The sequence below is a fragment of the Rhinopithecus roxellana genome, chromosome 15, assembly GCF_007565055.1.
Source record: "Rhinopithecus roxellana isolate Shanxi Qingling chromosome 15, ASM756505v1, whole genome shotgun sequence".
Taxonomy (NCBI): domain Eukaryota; kingdom Metazoa; phylum Chordata; class Mammalia; order Primates; family Cercopithecidae; genus Rhinopithecus; species Rhinopithecus roxellana.
The window spans coordinates 16,911,378-16,930,056 of NC_044563.1; the positions used below are offsets into that span (position 1 = coordinate 16,911,378).

The 18,679-nt window shown below is 40.6% G+C and overlaps 1 protein-coding gene across 21 annotated transcripts in view; it reads right to left on the reverse strand.

The window, feature by feature from the left end:
- The window catches only part of PHF21A (PHD finger protein 21A), a 195,063-nt gene that overhangs the window by 30,234 nt on the left and 146,150 nt on the right, over window positions 1-18,679 (reverse strand). For 13 of the 21 annotated variants that reach the window (XR_004053444.1, XR_004053445.1, XM_010371052.2 and 10 more), the window contains 3 exons: window positions 12,232-12,483; window positions 10,934-11,023; window positions 6,441-6,734 (listed from right to left, as the gene is read on the reverse strand). Coding sequence is in view for 19 of the 21 variants with exons in the window: in XM_010371052.2 (XP_010369354.1) it covers window positions 6,441-6,734; window positions 10,934-11,023; window positions 12,232-12,483 (636 nt within the window). In the remaining 2 variants the exon portion in view is untranslated. The remainder of the gene's footprint in view (window positions 1-6,440; window positions 6,735-10,933; window positions 11,024-12,231; window positions 12,484-18,679) is intronic. The other 8 variants (XM_030917176.1, XM_010371053.2, XM_030917178.1 and 5 more) reach the window with 2 other exon arrangements.

Consider the following 18,679-nt stretch of genomic DNA (forward strand, 5'->3'; position numbering starts at 1 on the left):
AGGCTGAAATGGGAGGATCACTTGAGCCTGGGAGGTTGAGGCTGCAGTGAGCAGCAATTGTACCACTATACTCCAGGCTGGGTAACAGAGCGAGACCCTGCCTCCAAAAAAGCAAAAACAAAAAGAATAGAAAATTACAGACCAATATCCCTTATGAATATAGATGCAAAAACCCTCAACAACAACAAAGTTCCTCAATAAAATACCAGTAAACTGAATTCAAGAGCATATTAAAATGATGATACACCATGACAAAGCCAGATTTATCCCAAGAATGGAAGGGTGGTTCCATGTAAGAAAATCAATATAATATACCACGTTAACAGAACCAAAGGGGAAAAAAAACCATGACATCTCAATTGGTGTAGAAAAAGCATTTGTCAAAATGTAGCACCCAACTACACACACAAAAAAGGTTAACTATGTGAGGAGATAGACATATTATTTAGCTTGATTATATTAATCATATTACTACGTACATCAAACCATCATATTGTATACCTTATACACATACATTTTTTATTTAAAAAATTCAAGTATCTGTTCATAAAAACACTCAGAAAGCTTGGAATAAAAGGGAATTTCCTTGACTTTAGAAAAAACATTTATGAAAACACAGCTAACATCATACACAATGGTGAAAACTTTCCACTTGAGATCAGCGACAAGACAAGAATGTTTGCTTTCACCATTGCTATTTGATATTGTACTGGAAGTTTAGCTCAGAGCAATTAGGCAAGAAAAAGAAATAAAAGACACCCAAATTGGAAAGGAAGATGTAAATCTCTATTTGCAGATGACATGATCCTACACAGAAAAAAACTCAAAGAATCCATAAAACAAATACTAGAGCTAATAAACAAATTCAGCAAAGTTGTAGGGTACAAGATCAAGACAAAAATCAGCAGTGTATCAAAGGACTGTATCAAGAAAGCAAAAAGGCAAACTACGGAACAGGAGAAAATATTTGCAAATCATGTATCTGGTAAGGGTCTAGTATCCAGATTATATAAAGAACTCTTACAACTCAACAACAGAAAAACAACCCAATTTAAAAATTGGCCAAGGATTTGAATAGACCTTTTTTCACTGATGTACAAATGGCCAAGAAGCACATGAAAAGATGCTTACCATCATTAGTCATTAGGGAAATGCACATCAACACTACTTTGCACCCACTGAAATGGCTATAAATGAAAAAAAAAAAAAGGAAAGTAATAGGTGTGGTAAGGATGTGAAGAAAATGGAACGCTCATGTACCGCTGTTGGGAATGAAAAATGACTCAGCTGCCGTGGAAAACAGTTTGGCAGTTCTTCAAATAGCTGAGCAGAATTACTGTATGACCTAGCAATTTCTACTCCTAGGTATATACCCCAAAGAACCGAAAACAAGTAGTCATTCAAATGCTTGCACATGAATGTTCACAGCAGTACTATTCACAATAGCCAAAAAGTGGAACCAACCAATGTCTTATGATTTCCTAGGTCTATCAACAGATGAATGAATAAACAAATTGTGGTATATACATGTCATGGAATATTATTCAGCCATTTAAAACAGAACAGGGCACTGATATGTATTACCATATGGATGACTCTCAAAAACACGCTAAGTGAAAGCAGCCAGACATAAGATATCACATATTGTATGATTCTATGTATATGAAATATCCAGAACAGGTAAATCTATGGAGACAGAAAGCAGATTGGTGATTGCCAGTGGCAGGGTGGAGGGCAAAAGTTAAGTAACTGCTTAATGGATACTGGGTTTTATTTTGGGGTAATGAAAATGTTGTAGAACTTAATAGAAGTGGTGGTTGCACAATACTGTGAATATACTAAATGCTACTGAACTGTTACTCTGAAATGATTAATTTTATGTGATTTCACCTCAATTTAAAAAAAAACATTGGATTAGAAAACAAAAAAGAATTCATGGATATCTCTTTGATGCACCTAAAGTTTGGTCTCTGAGATTATAAACCATTACGCAGACTCGAAGTTGTCTTGCAGATGTTATTTTCTGCCTATATGGTGTTTAAACAGTTACCAGTATTTTAACAACTAGGCAACTTTTAAAAACATCTGGATTTCAGGCTTTTCTTGAAAAAGTCTCCATGTGATAAAAGTTTGTTATTGCCAAGCAGCAGCTGCTTCCTTGAGATGAAGCATATTACTGTGCAGTTTGCCACAGTTTCTTCCATTTTCTATTGTCAATTATTATCACGCTTGTCTTACTTATTATTTTAAAGGGGAATTAAGAATAAACATGGGATATCTCTTATACTCATGTTCCCACTGAAAGTGGAAAAATAAATAAAAAATCCAGTTGTTTATTCCTAGCCTGTTTCACTCGCTTACATCTCCTCTTCGAACCCACGGCTATCAGAATTTGCAACTCCTGTTCTTTTTGGTATCATAAAAGAATCCAAAAACTCTGCACAAACCTAGAATGAAGTTAATCAAGTACACTTTATATATTTGTCTGCATGAAAAATCAAAGTTAGGCAGATGCAAATAAATGTCCAAATAATTTTGTTCATCCAGATTGGGATTGAACGCAAAGCAAAACCCATGGTTTGGTCACTTGGATCTATTTTCCTTACTATAGCACCAGTATTAAACTGGGGTAACGGGAGGCATCAGCACGGGTTTACTAAACAGGGAAAACAGAAATTTGAAGATAATACATCGGATAATATTATTATCTTGCAAGTACTCCTCTTTAGAAGATACTGTGCAGATTCCTATGAAAAATATTTATGGTAATGTGGCAATTTTTTTCCCCACAGAACCTTGGATATTTTTCAGTAGCTCCACCTTGACGACACACATAGAAGTCTTTGTTGCAGGGTGTGCAGTGGGGTGGACATAATTCCTGAGAACTCCATCAGGCACAGTCTAATAAACATTAAATACCTTATCTCATCACCAACAGGTGTTAGTCCCATTATAGAGCACTGGAGAGGACAAGGACACAAAGGGAGGTGATGTGGAGGCTCTATCATAAGTCTTCTGGCTTCATCTACTTTTCTGTCTAAAACAAGTCTTCAGCTTCAGAGATTTTTAAACCCTACCACTTGTTTTCTCAGAGCCACAATGTAATGTGGTTTCCAATAATGGATAAGATCTCTTATCTGGGGTGGATAAGGAAGTTGGTTATGTCTGACAGGGGAAGGACACACGAGACCACTGCTGTTATAACTGGCATTGCCTTCTCCCATTCCTATGCCAATGTGGGAGGCCATGCTTCCTTCGCCTGGAGACACAGCCTCAGTGCCTGCTCCAAACACACTAGAAACTGAGTTCCGTGAGGGTACAGGCTTTAGTTTATCCACCTTATATATAGACACCACATGCAGCATAGCAACCAGCACTTAACCCATTTTTATTAAATGAATGATGTTATTATCTAAAGGGAATAGCAGAAAGCAAAAGGGAACCCATTTAGCCTGGTCATAGAGAGAACGTTGGATACAGGTTTCGTAACTCTGTGAACAGGTTCTTCCATGGCTACAAACATTACATTGTTTTATCTTTAGCTCTAAGATCTATGAGATCTCTTACTGGCTATAAATGTGATACTGGAAATGAAATATAAATAGAAAAGAAGGCTAGTTGAAAGAAACAAAGTAAGAGAATCCAGAGAATGCAATCTAGTGTAAAGAGAGTCTCTGCTGATTGGGCTTGGTAACCTCTAAGACTATTACACCAGGCTGCCCAGCAAACTAAAATAACAATGACTGAATTCCTTTATTAGACCAAAAAGAGAGAACATTGACCGGACGCGGTGCGGTGGTTCACGCCTGTAATCCCAGCACTTCAGGAGGCTGAGGCGGGCGGATCACGAGGTCAGGAGATCGAGACCATCTTGGCTAACACAGTGAAACCCCGTCTCTACTAAAAATAAAAAAAATTAGCCGGGTGTGGTGGCGGGCGCCTGTAGTCCCAGCTACTTGGGAGATTGAGGCAGGAGAATGGTGTGAACCCGGGAGGCGGAGCTTGTAGCGAGCCAAGATGGTGCCACTGCACTCAAAAAAAAAAAAAAAAAAAAAGGAGAGAGAACATGAAATTTACTGCTATAAAAGAAATTATTTTAATTCTTAAGAATTCAAGGATATCTTTTTGTAATATTATAATTAAAATAAAAAGCTCTATCAACATGAAGGCCAGGACATGAAAAGATGTTTAAGATCTATTAAAGTAGGAAAAAAAACAAATTACAAAATATATAGTTTGATTTTGGTTTTTGCTTAAAAAATGTTTTACATGTACATAGAAAATATCTGGGGGACGGGCGTGGTGGCTCACGCTTGTAATCCCACCACTTTGGGAGGCCAAGGCAAGTGGGTCACCTGAGGTCAGGAGTTCTAGACCAGCCTGGCTAACATGGTGAAACCCCGTCTCTACTAAAAATACAAAAATTAGCCGGGAAAGGTGGTGGGCACCTGTAATCTCAGCTACTCGGTAGGCTGAGGCAGGAGAATTGTTTGAATCTGGGAGGTGGAGGTTGCAGTGAGCCGAGATCCCACCATTGCACTCCAGCCTGGATGACAAGACTCTGTCTCAAAAAAAAAAAAGAAACGAAAAAAAATCTGTAAGAATATAATCTAAACTGTTAATAGTAATAAACTCTTGGGGGTAAAATTATGATAAAAGTTTATTCTCTCTTTAGATTATGCGGAAAAGCACTTTCTACAATTCATATTTTGTAATGTCTGAATTTGTTTTAAAAATGAACTTGTATTATCTTTGTAATCAGAAAAGAAATGTAAAAATGAAACCAAAACAATTTGTCTCCTAAAAATACCTTTATCAAAAAAAGAGGTAAAGAGAAATAATATTTAATAACCTAAAATAGTGTTGTGAAAGCAGGTTCTGTGGAACACTGAGGCTCCTCAGAGGTTCTTTGAGAGCCAGTGCAAGACAACATGTCCCCACCCAAATGCATAAGCTTGAGCATCTGGCTCTCAGTAGCTTAATACCAAAGTTCTGCTGTCAATAAGTTTGAAATTTTCTGTTTTAAAATATGTGTAAATAATTTATTTCTGGGCTGGGTGTGGTGGCTCATGCCTGTAATCCCAGCACTTTGGGAGGCCAAGGCAGGCAAGTCACCTGAGGTTGGGAGTTTGAGACCAGCCTGACTAACATGGAGAAACCCCGTCTCTACTAAAAATATTAAAATTAGCCAGGTGTGGTGGCTCACGCATGTAATCCCAGCTACTCAGAAGGCTGAGGCAAGGAGAATCGCTTGAACCTGGGAGGTGGAGGTTGCGGCGAGCTGAGATCTCGCCATTGCACTCCAGCCTGGGCAACAAGAGCAAAACTCTGTCTCAAAAAATAATAACAACAAGTAATTTATTTCTGAATGTTTCTTAAAGCACTTCCTGGGGTTTGAATAGGTTCCCCAGGAATTGAGATGTATGTGTTCTTGTGTTTCCTAAGCACAGATTTTGATACCTAGAGCTTCTTGAGTGCAAGGTCTACTGCATTTGTGAGCTGCCTGGGTATAAGGCCTAGTACTCTATGCATAGGTGCCTCTGCTCAAGAAGACTAAGGCAGCAGGCAGCATCTGAACAGCCTCTCTGAATCATGGTCCATCCAGAAGCAGAAGATTCAGGATCACCACAATTTTCAGGTAAATGAGAAGTCAAGACTGAACAATTAGAAATAGGTCGATGACTTTTTAAAGCAACTTTCTTGAGAGAGAATGCTTTTCCTTGCCAAATTCTTCTTTCTCATCAGTAGTCGTTTTTCAAATAGGATACGGCAACTGCCTATGAGTCCTTTTTGTTGTTTTCAGAGGTCTTTCTGCTACAGAATCTTCAAGTACTTTTGCAGGTTACTTGTATGTCTCTAGCCTCGTTTTTTAAGATAAAATCTGACTTCAGGAAATATAAATGAAATGTTTCAATATTCGAGCTAAAATGTCTGCATCCTCTAAAGTTAACAGAATGCTTTTTGGAAATTTTAATTTTTTTTTTGTTTGGCTCCCCGTTATCTGTAACAATCAAAGAAAAGTCTTTGAAATGAAATCCCTTTCCCTGTTTTGTTTATTCTTTCTGACTTTCACAGTCCTATCTTCATCTGGATTCTTATTGGGCCGAAACTAACATGGCGTTTTCTGTTTACTACCTCATCTGTGTTTCCTGACAGAGGGTAGCAGAGCCTGTGAATTTCTCCATCAGAACCACCAGGGGGAGCTCACTCACACAGGAATCCCAGCCCATCTACGAGGGGATGGTGGGAAAAGCAACCCAACTTTCTTCAGTAAGAATGACCCTTCTGCACGTGGATGAATTATCCCACATAAGCGACATCTTACTGACAATGGTGGTGAGATGAACAGCCCTTGAGAAAATGTATTTAGAGAAAGCCCAGCAGCCAAATGCCTCAAAGGCAAGGCTACTGCCCAGAGCAGGTACATACTCTGCCTGTACCTGTTTTTCAAGACTTGGCTTGCTAAGCTGTACAGTTTGAGGTCCAGCGAGTCTGGTCCCTGGAGTAGCTATCACAATGCTGGTGAGCTGGGCCATGGGGAACGTTTTGGCTATGGTTGCAGTCTGCCCATTGACGACACGGACGGGGTGGATGGAATTCTGGGATGTGGGAAGGGTTGTGGGGGTGAACTTGGTCAGCATGACGGGCCTCTGGATAAGCTGAGGAGCTGCGAGCATGGGAGGTGGTGCTGGGGCAATAGGAATGTTATTCTGGGCCACAGGCTTGGGTCGAACCTATAGGGGAAAGAGAGAATAATTATTGTATTAATTAAGCTGCTCAAGTCCTATAAAAGCAAATCTTCCACACTCTATGTATGAAATAGTATTTAATATACTTACTAATGTTCATTTTGGTATATTAATTCTATAGACCTCAGGGCATACAATCTTATATAAGACTCATCAGCTCTTGAGGTTCATACCTCACCCTAGAACACAGCTTTTGATTCTAAACCCTGAGCTCCCTCTTCTACACCATGCCACCTCTTCTGGTTGAGCTCAAAGGCCTAATCCAGAGACTGGTCCCACCCAGAACTTGTGCATAGTATAGTCATAATGTTGCCAATAGCCTTAACTCATATTTGAAATTTCTTCATATCCACAGCTTCAGCTTACCCCCATTTCTGGCCCTCTAACTCCCTGTTCTTGGCCACTCCTCCTCTCGGTCTCCTTTGTGGGCTTACTCTTCCTCTGCCTCATCCTAAATGTGACTATTTCTTAGGATTTTTTCCCATGGTACCCCTTTTCTTCCCAGTGTTCCCATTATTCCTAGGACCTTTCGCCCATGTCACGGCTTCAGTTACCATCTGTGTACTGAAGACTTTCACATTTTTACCTCAGAACCTGAGACATTTCCTGAACTTTAGAATTATATTCAACTTGAGTATCTCATAAGTTCAAAATCAACATGTCTAAGACTCATTAATTTCTTCTTCCAATCCTCTCTTCCTCCTATAATTGCCTCAGTAAGAGACCTTTTCTTGACAAACTTCGGAATCACTCTTAATGATTTCTACTCCACCCTCTACTCTCTAAATACTTCTCAAATCTGTCTACTTCTATCCTCACTCTACTATCCACTATCCTAGTTTATGTGTGACTCACTAAAAACAGTGAAAAAAAGTTACAGTTAAAAACATGAGGTCAGCCTTGCTTGGGTTCAAATCCTGGTTCTACCACTCACTGGCTGTGTAACCTCAGGTAACATACTTGATTTTTATAAGCCAGTTTTGCTGTTGTTGTTGTTGTTGTTGAGATGGAGTCTTGCTCTGTTGCCAGGCTGGAGTGCAGTGGCGCGATCTCGGCTCATGGCAGCCTCCGGCTCCCAGGTTCAAGTGATTCTCCTGCCCCAGACTCCCGAGTAGCTGGGGCTACAGGCACACGCCACCACACCCAGCTAATTTTGTATTTTTAGTAGAGACGGGGTTTCACCATGTTGGCCAGGATGGTATCGATCTTCTGACCTCAGGATCCACCCGCCTTGGCCTCCCAGAGTGCTGGGATTACAGGTGTGAGCCACCGCGCCCAGCCATAAACCAGTATTTTTCAAACTTTTAAAACTGTGACCCTGTGAGTAAAACCCTTTCCCCTTATGCATGAGGCTTGACCTTCAATTAACTCTTTAGCTCTGCTCTCCTGGAAACCTGGTAAGGGTAAGAATGTCAACTATATTACTAGGCAAAACTGCTTATGATAAAAATGACCCCTTACTGGCTGGGCACAGTGGCTCACACCTGTAATCCCAACACTTTGGGAAGCTGAGGCTGGTGGATCACTTGAGGCCAGGAGTTTGAGACCAGCCTGGCCAACATGGTGATACCTCGTCTCTACTAAAAATACAAAAATTAGCCAGGCATGGTGGCACACACTTGTAATCCCAGCTACTTGAGAGGCTGAGACAGGAGGATTCCTTGAACCCGGGACGTGGAGGTTGCAGTGAGCTGAGATAGCGCCACTGCACTCCAGCCTGGGTCATAGAGTGAGACCCCATCTTAAAAAAAAAAAAAAATCCCTTATTGCTAAATCAAATCTGGATGGGCTTGAGGGGACCCCATGATCTGGGCTTCCCTAAGTGGGGTGACTCTTATAACTTGGGCACATCCATTGTGGGGACCTTGAAAGCCATGCCTATGTAGTTTTTATAAGATACATTGGCTCCTGTGGGCATAAGGCTTCTATGCCAAGGTAGCTTTCCCATTGTCTTAGGGAAGCAGCTTATTTCCTTACACCTGAGCTATCCTTGGACCGCTGTAGGGACTGCTGTATGGACTCATTGAAGACAAACGTCTGATGCTATCTTGCTCACAAGCTGTGGTTTCTGTCCTGTATCATTCCAAGTAGACTGGTGCCAAGTGTGGCCCATGAAAGTCTTGTTGCTATGAATATTTGGCTGAACTTAAAATAACCCTGTGGTGGGTGCTACTAACAGTAAGAAATGTATTTTACTCTGTAATCAGCATGCACCTATAGACATATATCTCTAAAAACAAAAACTTTCTGAAATAGAGAACACAGTATGTGCTATGTACTCTTAACAGTTCCTATTCTATTCTATTCATTTTATTTAAACACTCTGGTTACAATCCACTAAATTGCTTTCACAACAAGTGGGTCATGATCCACTGTTTGAAAAACACGGACTAAATCTTAGATTCCTTACCCTAAAAAGAGTAATACCTACTTGCATAGGGTTGTTGTAACAATTAAAATAGATACCCCATATAAGTGCCTAGCATAGTACCTAGTATGTAGCAAGATTCTCTAAACATTGGTTAATACCATTATTGACAATGTCTTAACTGTTCTTCCTACCCCCAGGCTTGACCATTCCCAATTTATTCTCTGCACAGAGGCAAGAAGAATTTTCTAAAACATAAATCTGACCACATCAAGTGCTTGCCTGAAAAGCTTTAATGAATGCCTGCTGCTCTTAGGATAAGGCCCAGGTTCCTGCATAGCTTACACTATTCCACCAGCTCTGGCCCCAGTGGACTTCTCCAACCTCAACTCTAACTCTAGCCTGCATGAGCCACATGGCCCTCTGTGCTCAGCCACAGTAAACCTCCTTTGGTTCTTTAAACTTAATGTATTTCTCCACCCTGGAACTACATACATGTTTCTGTCCTCTGCCTGGGACATTTTTATCCTTCTTCCAAAGTTTTATCAGGCTAACTCAGTTAGGATTTTAGGTCAGAATGAATGTCAACTCATCAAAGAAAGCTTGAAGGAACCTTCTCTAATACTCTAATAGGCAGGTAGGCTGGGCACAGTGGCTCAGGCCTGTAATCCCAGCACTTTGGGAGGCCGAGACAGGTGGACCACCCTGAGGTCAGGAGTTTGAGACCAGCCTGGCCAACATGGCAAACCCCTGTCTCTACTAAAAATACAAAAATTAGCCAGGCATGGTGGCGCATGCATGTAATCCCCAGCTACTAGGAAGGCTGAGGAAGGAGAATTGCTTGAACCTGGGAGGTGGAGATTGCAGTGAGCTGAGATCACGCCACTGCACTCCAGCCTGTGTGATGGAAGCGAGACTCCATTGCAAAAAAAAGAAAAAAAAAAGGCAGGTATCCCTCCCATGGGCTCTCTCAGACTACCCTGTGAGGTATTTATTAAGGTATTTATTAAGGATTTATCTGATAAACAAGTGAAATCATCTTATCTAGTATTAGCATTGCCCAATCTCTCTCCAGAGGCTACGTGGAAATCATTTACACCACCGAACCACAAAACTCCTTCTTCTTCTCTCTTTGTCTGAAAACTAGGGCCTCAGATGGTAACTCTCACAGCCTTTCTACCAAGGAAGTCAACACTCTTCAAGGCCCAGAATGGGGAAATCTTGACATTTTGCACTGGGAATGGTAAAGTTAGCCTAATTGCTGGAAGAACACTCTCAGAAGAACATGGTAATGCAGGGCTGCTCAGGCCTAGGGAGAAAGTCCTCTGTACAGACCCCTAGCCTGAACCTTCAGAAGCAAGGCTTTGCCTTAATGCATGATGCTCAAAACCATCCTTTCCAGGGTAGAACTGAAGAATGGTTTCTACTAGTTAGTTTAGCTGTTGTTTCCTTCCCTACTCTTTTTGGCATGTAGGAAAGAAATAAGAAGTGCTAATTGCATTCTTTCCCCACTGCCAGGCAGACTTTGGCTAAATTCTTCTAGTAAGTTTAAGGTTTATAATGGTTTTAATTATTTTAAATTTAGAAAATGTTCCCTTTCCTTTACTTCCCCCTGCTACTACTACCTTTGGTCATTGCTAATAAACCATGATGACAAAATAAGTTTCTTCATGGTACAGAAATCAACAGTCAGAATTTTTAGCTAAGTGGGATAGATAGCTGGGCTGACAAGCCCCATTACAGGCTACTTAGAAAGAGCCCATGAGGGTTTTTGTCCCATCTAACCTATCATTGGGCTTGCCATTGGTTTACTCACCTGTGGAAGAAAGTTTGGACGTGGAGTGAGTCTAGGAGGGGGGATAAACTGTGGTACTTTGATGGGCTGAGGAGGTGTTGCCTGAACCTGCTAAAAAAAATGAGGAAGATCAATAAACCAGAGAGCACAATCACTCTTCAGTATCAAAGCTAGTATATTTAGCATCACTACTCTTTGGATCAGACAATATTTTCTACAACATTTCATCATAAGTGCATCATCTGAATTAACATTGCATTAGGAAACTTTTTAACTCTCCCACCTGCGTGCTTTACCCTATAAAACGAACCAACCACATTTCTGTTTCCTCCTACACCTAATGGAGAACAGAGCAGGCTCAGTAAATCTTAGACAATTTTCTTTGACACTCAAGAACTTTTGCACTAATATATTTTAAAAGTCAAGACTGGATCCAAAGTAAAATCAACCTTGCTGCTTAGCCAAATAGGCTTTTTCCTGATACAAGCTAACAGTGAATGGCTTTATTCCTACAGAAAATTTTCTAACTCTCAGTATCTGGTTGAGTGACCTGGTCGCTTCTCTAAGGATTCCTGGGTAAGTGGTGAAGCTTCACTTTATTGCTCTCTAGTTTCACTCACCACTGGTATCATTCAAAAGCCACCAAGAGCTCTTAGGTGCCATTTTAAAGGAATTTTACATCAAAACTTAGATATATTTCTCCCAAGCTTCTGAGAATATCAGTTTTCTAAATGGCTCAATCCTAGAACTCTCATGAAAATTTTTGTTCAAGTACTTCCTCCTTAAAGGGATTTTTTTTTTTTTTTTCTGAACAAAACTTGGGCACTGACACGGTTAATTTGTGAGTTTCTTGAATATTTTTAAAGTGCTTCAACTAACTCCAGTACTTTCTGGGTACAATCAATTTAAAGGGATATTAAACTAAAAGAATCATCAGTGAGTTTTCACCAAGGCAGTAATACAGCATAAGAAAGTTTAAGCACTCAAGTTTCACAGAAAAACACTGTAGACAGAGTGAAGGGAGAGGGAGACATAAATGAAACAGTGTGTATGCCTCTGTGAAGGAGACCTTCCCCCTAAAATCAAGTCATACTTTGACCTCAGATAATGCACTGAATTTGGTCCTTGGTGTCAGGACACTTCTGTAGTGATTTGAGCAGAAATGCCATATTTCCTTGTCAGCCCCAAAGGGGAATTTGGTATGTTAGAAGAATGATGGAAACTGAGAAATCCAGCAGGAGCCTAGAAGGGATATACTACACAAATGCATATCCTAACCTTCTCATGTGATCACACATGAGGAGCAGCTGCTGGCTTACCAGAGTGACTGTGTTTTTTGCCACAATTTGGACAGCCTCTGCCCCAGGCCCAGTGACCTTACTAGACGTCTGGAGGTTGACTGGTGTGTTCTGCACATCAGTGCTGAGCACAGCCTTCTGACTGTTGATGGCGGTCACCATAGCAATGGTAGGTCTCTGGCCCACCACAGAGGCAGGCATGGTCGCAGTTGCTGCTTTCAAGACGAGAGGTAGTGTCTTTGTGGTAATCATAGAAGCTGTAGTTACAGTCTTCTAGGAGACAGGGAAAACAGATATTAAGACACTAAATCTAAACTAAATAATAAACTAAATCCCACTAAACAATATGCTGCTAAACCTCGGAAGAAAACAAAACAATAATTCTCATAATCAATCAAGTTTCTCTGTAGAACACAACATTTCTTTAGTGTACATACAGCACACTCCTTACTACAGAGAAAGGCAATCTCTAGTTTTCAAGAGTTCTCATATTGGTGTCACTTGTAAATGGGTAAGTGGATAGTAATAACTGCAGACTAATTCAGGCACAGGGTTTTCAACAACGAATGGGGTAGGTGTACAGATACAGAATGTGAGTATACTTATTTCTTTTAGTTTTTCTAATTCGTTGCTTGCTCTCAATTAATTTAAACTTTGTACTAGTTGCAAATCAATAAGGTACGTATCATCTCTATCCTAACTGCTACAACCTCAGCAATATGAAGAAAGTCACCATATAATTCTGGATATATCTGCTTCCTGAGACACAAAGGCTGGGGTAAAAGGACAGTGTCTTTTTCTTTTTTTCTTTCTTTTTTATGGTGTCACCCTGGAGAGAAGGAAGGGAAACTCACATAAGGATTAGCATGTCGCCTCTGAGGCAGTTACCCTGAAGGCAATGAGTCCCAAGCTCCAGATAATGAAACATATTAGCCAACGAGTATACAGTAAATACCAGTTCTTGATACCAAAGGGATATTATGAGTTACTACCTATAATCTTTTCTCTGGAGAACTGCTGCAGAAGTGATCAAAGATGCAATGAAACATGACAAGGTGGAAACAAACATCTGAGTTTTAAAAGCCTGACAGATCAGAAGATGAACTGAGGTGAGAGGACTTGACTGATGCTCCTTAAGTGCTATTGCAGCTTTGAAGCTGCACTTCTCTACGCTTTTTACTAAAATAATTAATCAGTTACAAAACAAACAAAAAAAATATAACCAAACTCATTACATGGCCTAAACATCTATCTGGAGATAGATAGACATTTCAGGAACATGAAAATTTACCTGGTCAAACACACTGATTCTGATTTTGATACTACTCCACCTTTACTGTATATTTGCACTATCTGATTTGGCAGTTACTAGCCACAAGTTGCTATTTAAAAGTAAATTAATTGGCCCAGCGCAGTGGCTCACGCCTGTAATCCCAGCACTCTGGGAGACCGAGGCAGGTGAATCACCTGAGGTCAGGAGTTCAAGACCAGCCTGGTCAACATGGTGACACCCTGTCTCTACTAAGAATATAAAAAGTAGGCCAGATGCAGTGGCTCACGCCTGTAATCCCAGCACTTTGGGAGGCCAATGCGGGCAGATCACCTGAGGTCAGGAGTCCAGTCTGGCCAACATGGCGAAACCCCGTCTCTACTAAAAATACAAAAATTAGCCAGGTGTGGTGGCAGGCACCTGTAATCCCAGCTACTCGGGAGGCTGAGACAAGAGAATTGCTTGAACCCAGGAGGCAGAGGTTGCAGTGAGCAGACATCGTGCCACTGCACTCAGCCTGGTGAGAGAGCGAGTCTCCGTCTCAAAAAAAAGAAAAAAAAAAAAAAAAATTAGCCAGGCGTGGTGGCAGTCACCTGTAATCCCAGCTACTCGGGAGGCTGAGACAGGGGAACTGCTTGAACCCAGGAAGCAGAGGCTGCAGTGAGCTGAGATCGCACCATTGCACTCCAGCCTGGGCAACAATAGTGAGACTTTGTCTCAAAATAAATAAATAAATAAAAATAAAAAATAAATTAATTAAATTTAATTAATTAAAACAAAAACAAAACATCAGCTCCTCAGTTGCACTAGCCACATTTCAAATGTCAAAAGTCACATGTGGTTAGTGGTGACCAAACTGAACAGTAGAGATAGACAGTATTTCCAACATCACAGAAAGTTCTATCACTGTGCAAGGCCAGTGAAAAGTACTTCCATTCTCTCAGAAACACATCTGGACAACTTCCCTTATGAATTTCTATTTCAGTGTCTATGCTTTTCTACTTCAGGGTATTAAGTTGTTTGCTTCTAGGGAATTATTTATCTCCATTTTTCTGCCTTATGCACATATACACGTACTATCTAATCTTTTAAGATCATCACCCAAATCTTTGTTTCCTCTTCACTAAGTGGCTTATTCTCTTTGCCATTGCTCTTTAAATGTGAAATGAGAGTAAAGGGGGAACACTGATATTTATTTTGGGGTGCAGTGGATCATCTATCTTTGATCAGTGATGAAAACCAAATAAAAGCCAAATGCTATTTATTATTAGAAATGGTATATTAATAGTAGTATAACAGCAAGGACTGACTGTATTATCAGCAATTTGTAGTAAGTGTTTTTGTCACAGTGTATTAGCCCTAGTTTTCCATTTAAAACATGTTGATTTAAAGAACTTCTGAAGTGGTGGTCCAGTCATACCAGATGGCATTCAATCCAGTGCTACTACGGATTGTGGGAGTAAAGTTCTAGTCAGAAGAACTTACTGACATGGATTTTAAAGACACGCATGTTGTTACTGCTTTAAGAGAAGTCAATGTAATTTTGTTTCAAGTAAATCATCAATATTTTGAATAACTCTAAACTGATGAGTCTACAAAATACTGACTAAAGCCTCAAACTCACCTGAATTGTATACTTACCATTAACCCAATGCTTTAAAAACACTGAAACCTAACAAGTTTGTTCACATCTTAGGTTTGCAGTTTTCTTTCACAACTATGGTTATGGCTGATTTCACTACATGATTTCTAGCATCTACATACCCGTTTGTCTACCATACAGGCACAAGACCTAGTACTATATGCTTCAGTGAAAACTTTTTGAAGAATATATTTACTATTTATTGACACCAAGACCCAGGTAGTGCTTAGATCTTTACCCCTAGTCTGGTGCTTCTTCTTTCCCAAGTATTAGGGAACACAAACTAAGCTCCTGGGTTTAGATGACAAAAGGAATTTAGAACTTTGAAATGCAAGTCTAATGAAAAGGTCTGAACTGTTCTGGAAGGAGGAAGAAGAGACATAGAGAAGAAAGGTGTCCAACAACAAATTATTATTATTTTGTTGTTGTTTATTTATTTTTGAGATAAGGTCTCACTCTGTCACCCAGGCTAGAGTGCAGTGGCACAATCACGGCTCACTGCAGTCTTGACCTCCTGGGCTCAAGTAATCCTTCCACCTCAGTCTCCTGAGTACCTTGGACTAAAGGTAGGTGCTACCACACCTGGCTAATTTTTTTTTAATTTTTAGTAGAGACGCAATCTCGCTATGTTGCCCAGGCTGGTCTAGAACTCCTGCCCTCACGTAATCCTCCTGCATCACCCTCCCCAAGTGTTGGGATTACAGGTGTGAACCACCACACCCAGCCAAGAGATTTATTTATATGAAAGCTGTGATTTGTTTTTAGCTAGTTAACAGTGTCTAAGTACGATCACCTTTAAGAGAAGGTGGCTGTTTCTCCAGTTTCACGAAGGGGTTTTTTATTTTGACAAAACCCAAACTGCATGAGCTAGAAGTTAATGCAGAAATACATGGCATGGCAAATACTGCCAATAGCAAAATCCTTTTTATTTATTTATTTGCTAAGTTATTGTTGTTTGCCTGCCAAATATGAAGTATTGATTTAAAACAGATGGACTAAGGCTGGACACAGTGGGTCACGCCTATAATCCCAGCACTTTGGGAGGCCAACATGGGCAGATCACTTAAGCCTAGGAGTTTGAGACCAGCCTTGGCAACACAGTGAAACCCCGCCTCTACAAAAAAATATAAAAATTAGTTGGGCATAGTGACGCACACCTGTAGTCCCAACTATCTAAGAGGCTGAGGTGGGAGGATCACCTAAGCCTGGGAGGCCAAGGCTGAGGTGAGCCGTAATTGCACCACTGCACTCTAGCCTAGGTGATACAATGAGACCCTGTCTCAAAGAAAAGAAATAAAATATAATAAAACAGATGAACTCCAATGTACAAATCAGAATTTAAGGGATTATTACTATGGGATCTAACTAACCTCCACATCTATTCTATATTATTTTGCTGGTTTAATTTTGAATGCAGTCATGTTGTATACTCAAACAACCACAAATATAACCCTTCTCCCTTTTTTGTCTCCAAAAGTTTCTTTTCCATTTGGTTTTATTAACTGCTCTCTTCTTTACATTTGCATTATGCCATTAAAAATTAGAGGGCTGTGAATATAGGTTGGAGAGTATACCTGTATTTAACTGTTCTATTCTTTCACTTTTTCTGTAGATTGGAAAACTTTCAAAGTATACATACAAGCATGAGTTGGCGTTAACTAAGTAAAGCAAAGTGTCCCCATTCCCCCTCCCAAAAAGCATTCCTCATTGCTTCATCTATGCCTTGATATATGCCAATCACCCGACTTAGAATAAAAAAACTTTCTCCTCTTAGCATCTCCTCCCGGATGATTGCTACTTAATGTTTAATTCTTTCTGAAGTTATGTATTTAATATATGTCATATATAACCTCCCATTTGTCCTTGCCCTCATGAACCTTTTGACTTCCCTATGACTGTTAAAAAACCCGGAAGTTTCGGCATGCTTTGGAGGGCTTGGCCTTATCTCCTCTCCATCGTTTCGTGGATCCCACGCTCCAACCACACCAGCCTACCTACGATTCCCAGGGCATGCATTTACTTTTTTGACTCCATCTTTTTGTTCATACTACTCTCTATACCTGTGAAGCTCTTTCCCCTTTGCTCTATCGCTAAAATCCCATTCATCTGTCAGGGCCCTGCTCAGATGCAACCTTCCTTGACAAGTACTTTCTGATCCCTCCAGTCAAAATTACCCTGTCTTCAAAATTCCTCTACATCTTAAATTTTTTAAATTCTTGAAGAAAATAGAAACTCTCTAAATTTGTGAATTTAGTCTCCACATTACCTAGAACAGTGCTTGCACACAGTAGGAATGCCACCAATATTTACAGAATGAACAAAAATTACTAAAAATGATATACCAGATTTCTGGCAGGGACCACTGCTCTTTGGATACCAGAATCTACCACATAGATTGGTAGTACCAATAAATAGATTGGTAGTGCCAAATGCAGTGGCTCATATCTGTAATCCCGACACTGTGGGAGACCGAGGTGGGTGGATCACTTGAGTTCCGGAGTTTGAGACCAGCCTGGGAAACATGGTGAAACCCTGTTTCTACAAAAAATACAAAAATTAGTTGGGCATGGTGGCCTGTGTCTGTAGTCCCAGCTACCTGGGAGGCTGAGGTGGGAGGATGGCTTGGGGCAGGGGTTTCAGTGAGCTGAAACTGTGCCACTGTACTCCAGCCTCAGCGAAAGAGCCAGATCCTGTCTCAAAAACAAACAAACAAACAAAAACCAAAAACCAGATTGGTAGTTTACCTGTAAACTCAAAAACCAAAAACTCAGAGGATCCTTTTGGTTTTTAACATTAAACATTTGCACTAAATAAAACAATATTCAAAAAAGGTTGGCCAGGTGCAGTGGCTCACACCTGTAATCCCAGCACTTTGGGAGGCCAAGGCGGGTGGATCACGAGGTCAGGAGATCGAGACCATCCTGGCTCACAGGGTGAAATCCCGTCTCCACTAAAAATACAAAAAAAAAAAAAATTAGCTGGGTGTGGTGGCAGATGCCTGTAGTCCCAGCTACTTGGGAGGCTGCCAGGAGAATGGCTGAACCTGGGAGGCAGAGTTTGCAGTGAGCTGAGATCGCAACCCTGGGCAACAGAGCGAGACTCCATCTCAAAAAAAAAAAAAAAAAAAAGGTTTGCAAAATCAATTAAATATATCAGGTGGGCTACTGGATGGAGAGGTGCTATACAACACTGCTTTGGAGGTAGCCCTGGGCCTCTCACCATCCACCATCCCAAAGCAACACAGACTACCAGGGAAAGGAAAAGCTATTATAAGTATTTTGGAAATGTTTCCTTTGTGTGTGTGTGTGTGTGTGTGTGTGTGGTTTTTTGTTTTTTTTGTTTTTTTTTTTGGAGATGAAGTCTCGCTCTGTCGCCCAGTGTGAAGTGCAGTGGTACGATCTCGGCTCACTGGAACCTCTGTTGCCCGGGTTCAAGTGATTCTCATGCCTCAGCCTCCTGAGGAGCTGGGATTACAGCTACATGTTACCACGCCTGGCTAATTTTTGTATTTTTAGTAGAGATGGAGTTTTGCCATGTTGGCCAGGCTGGTCTCAAAC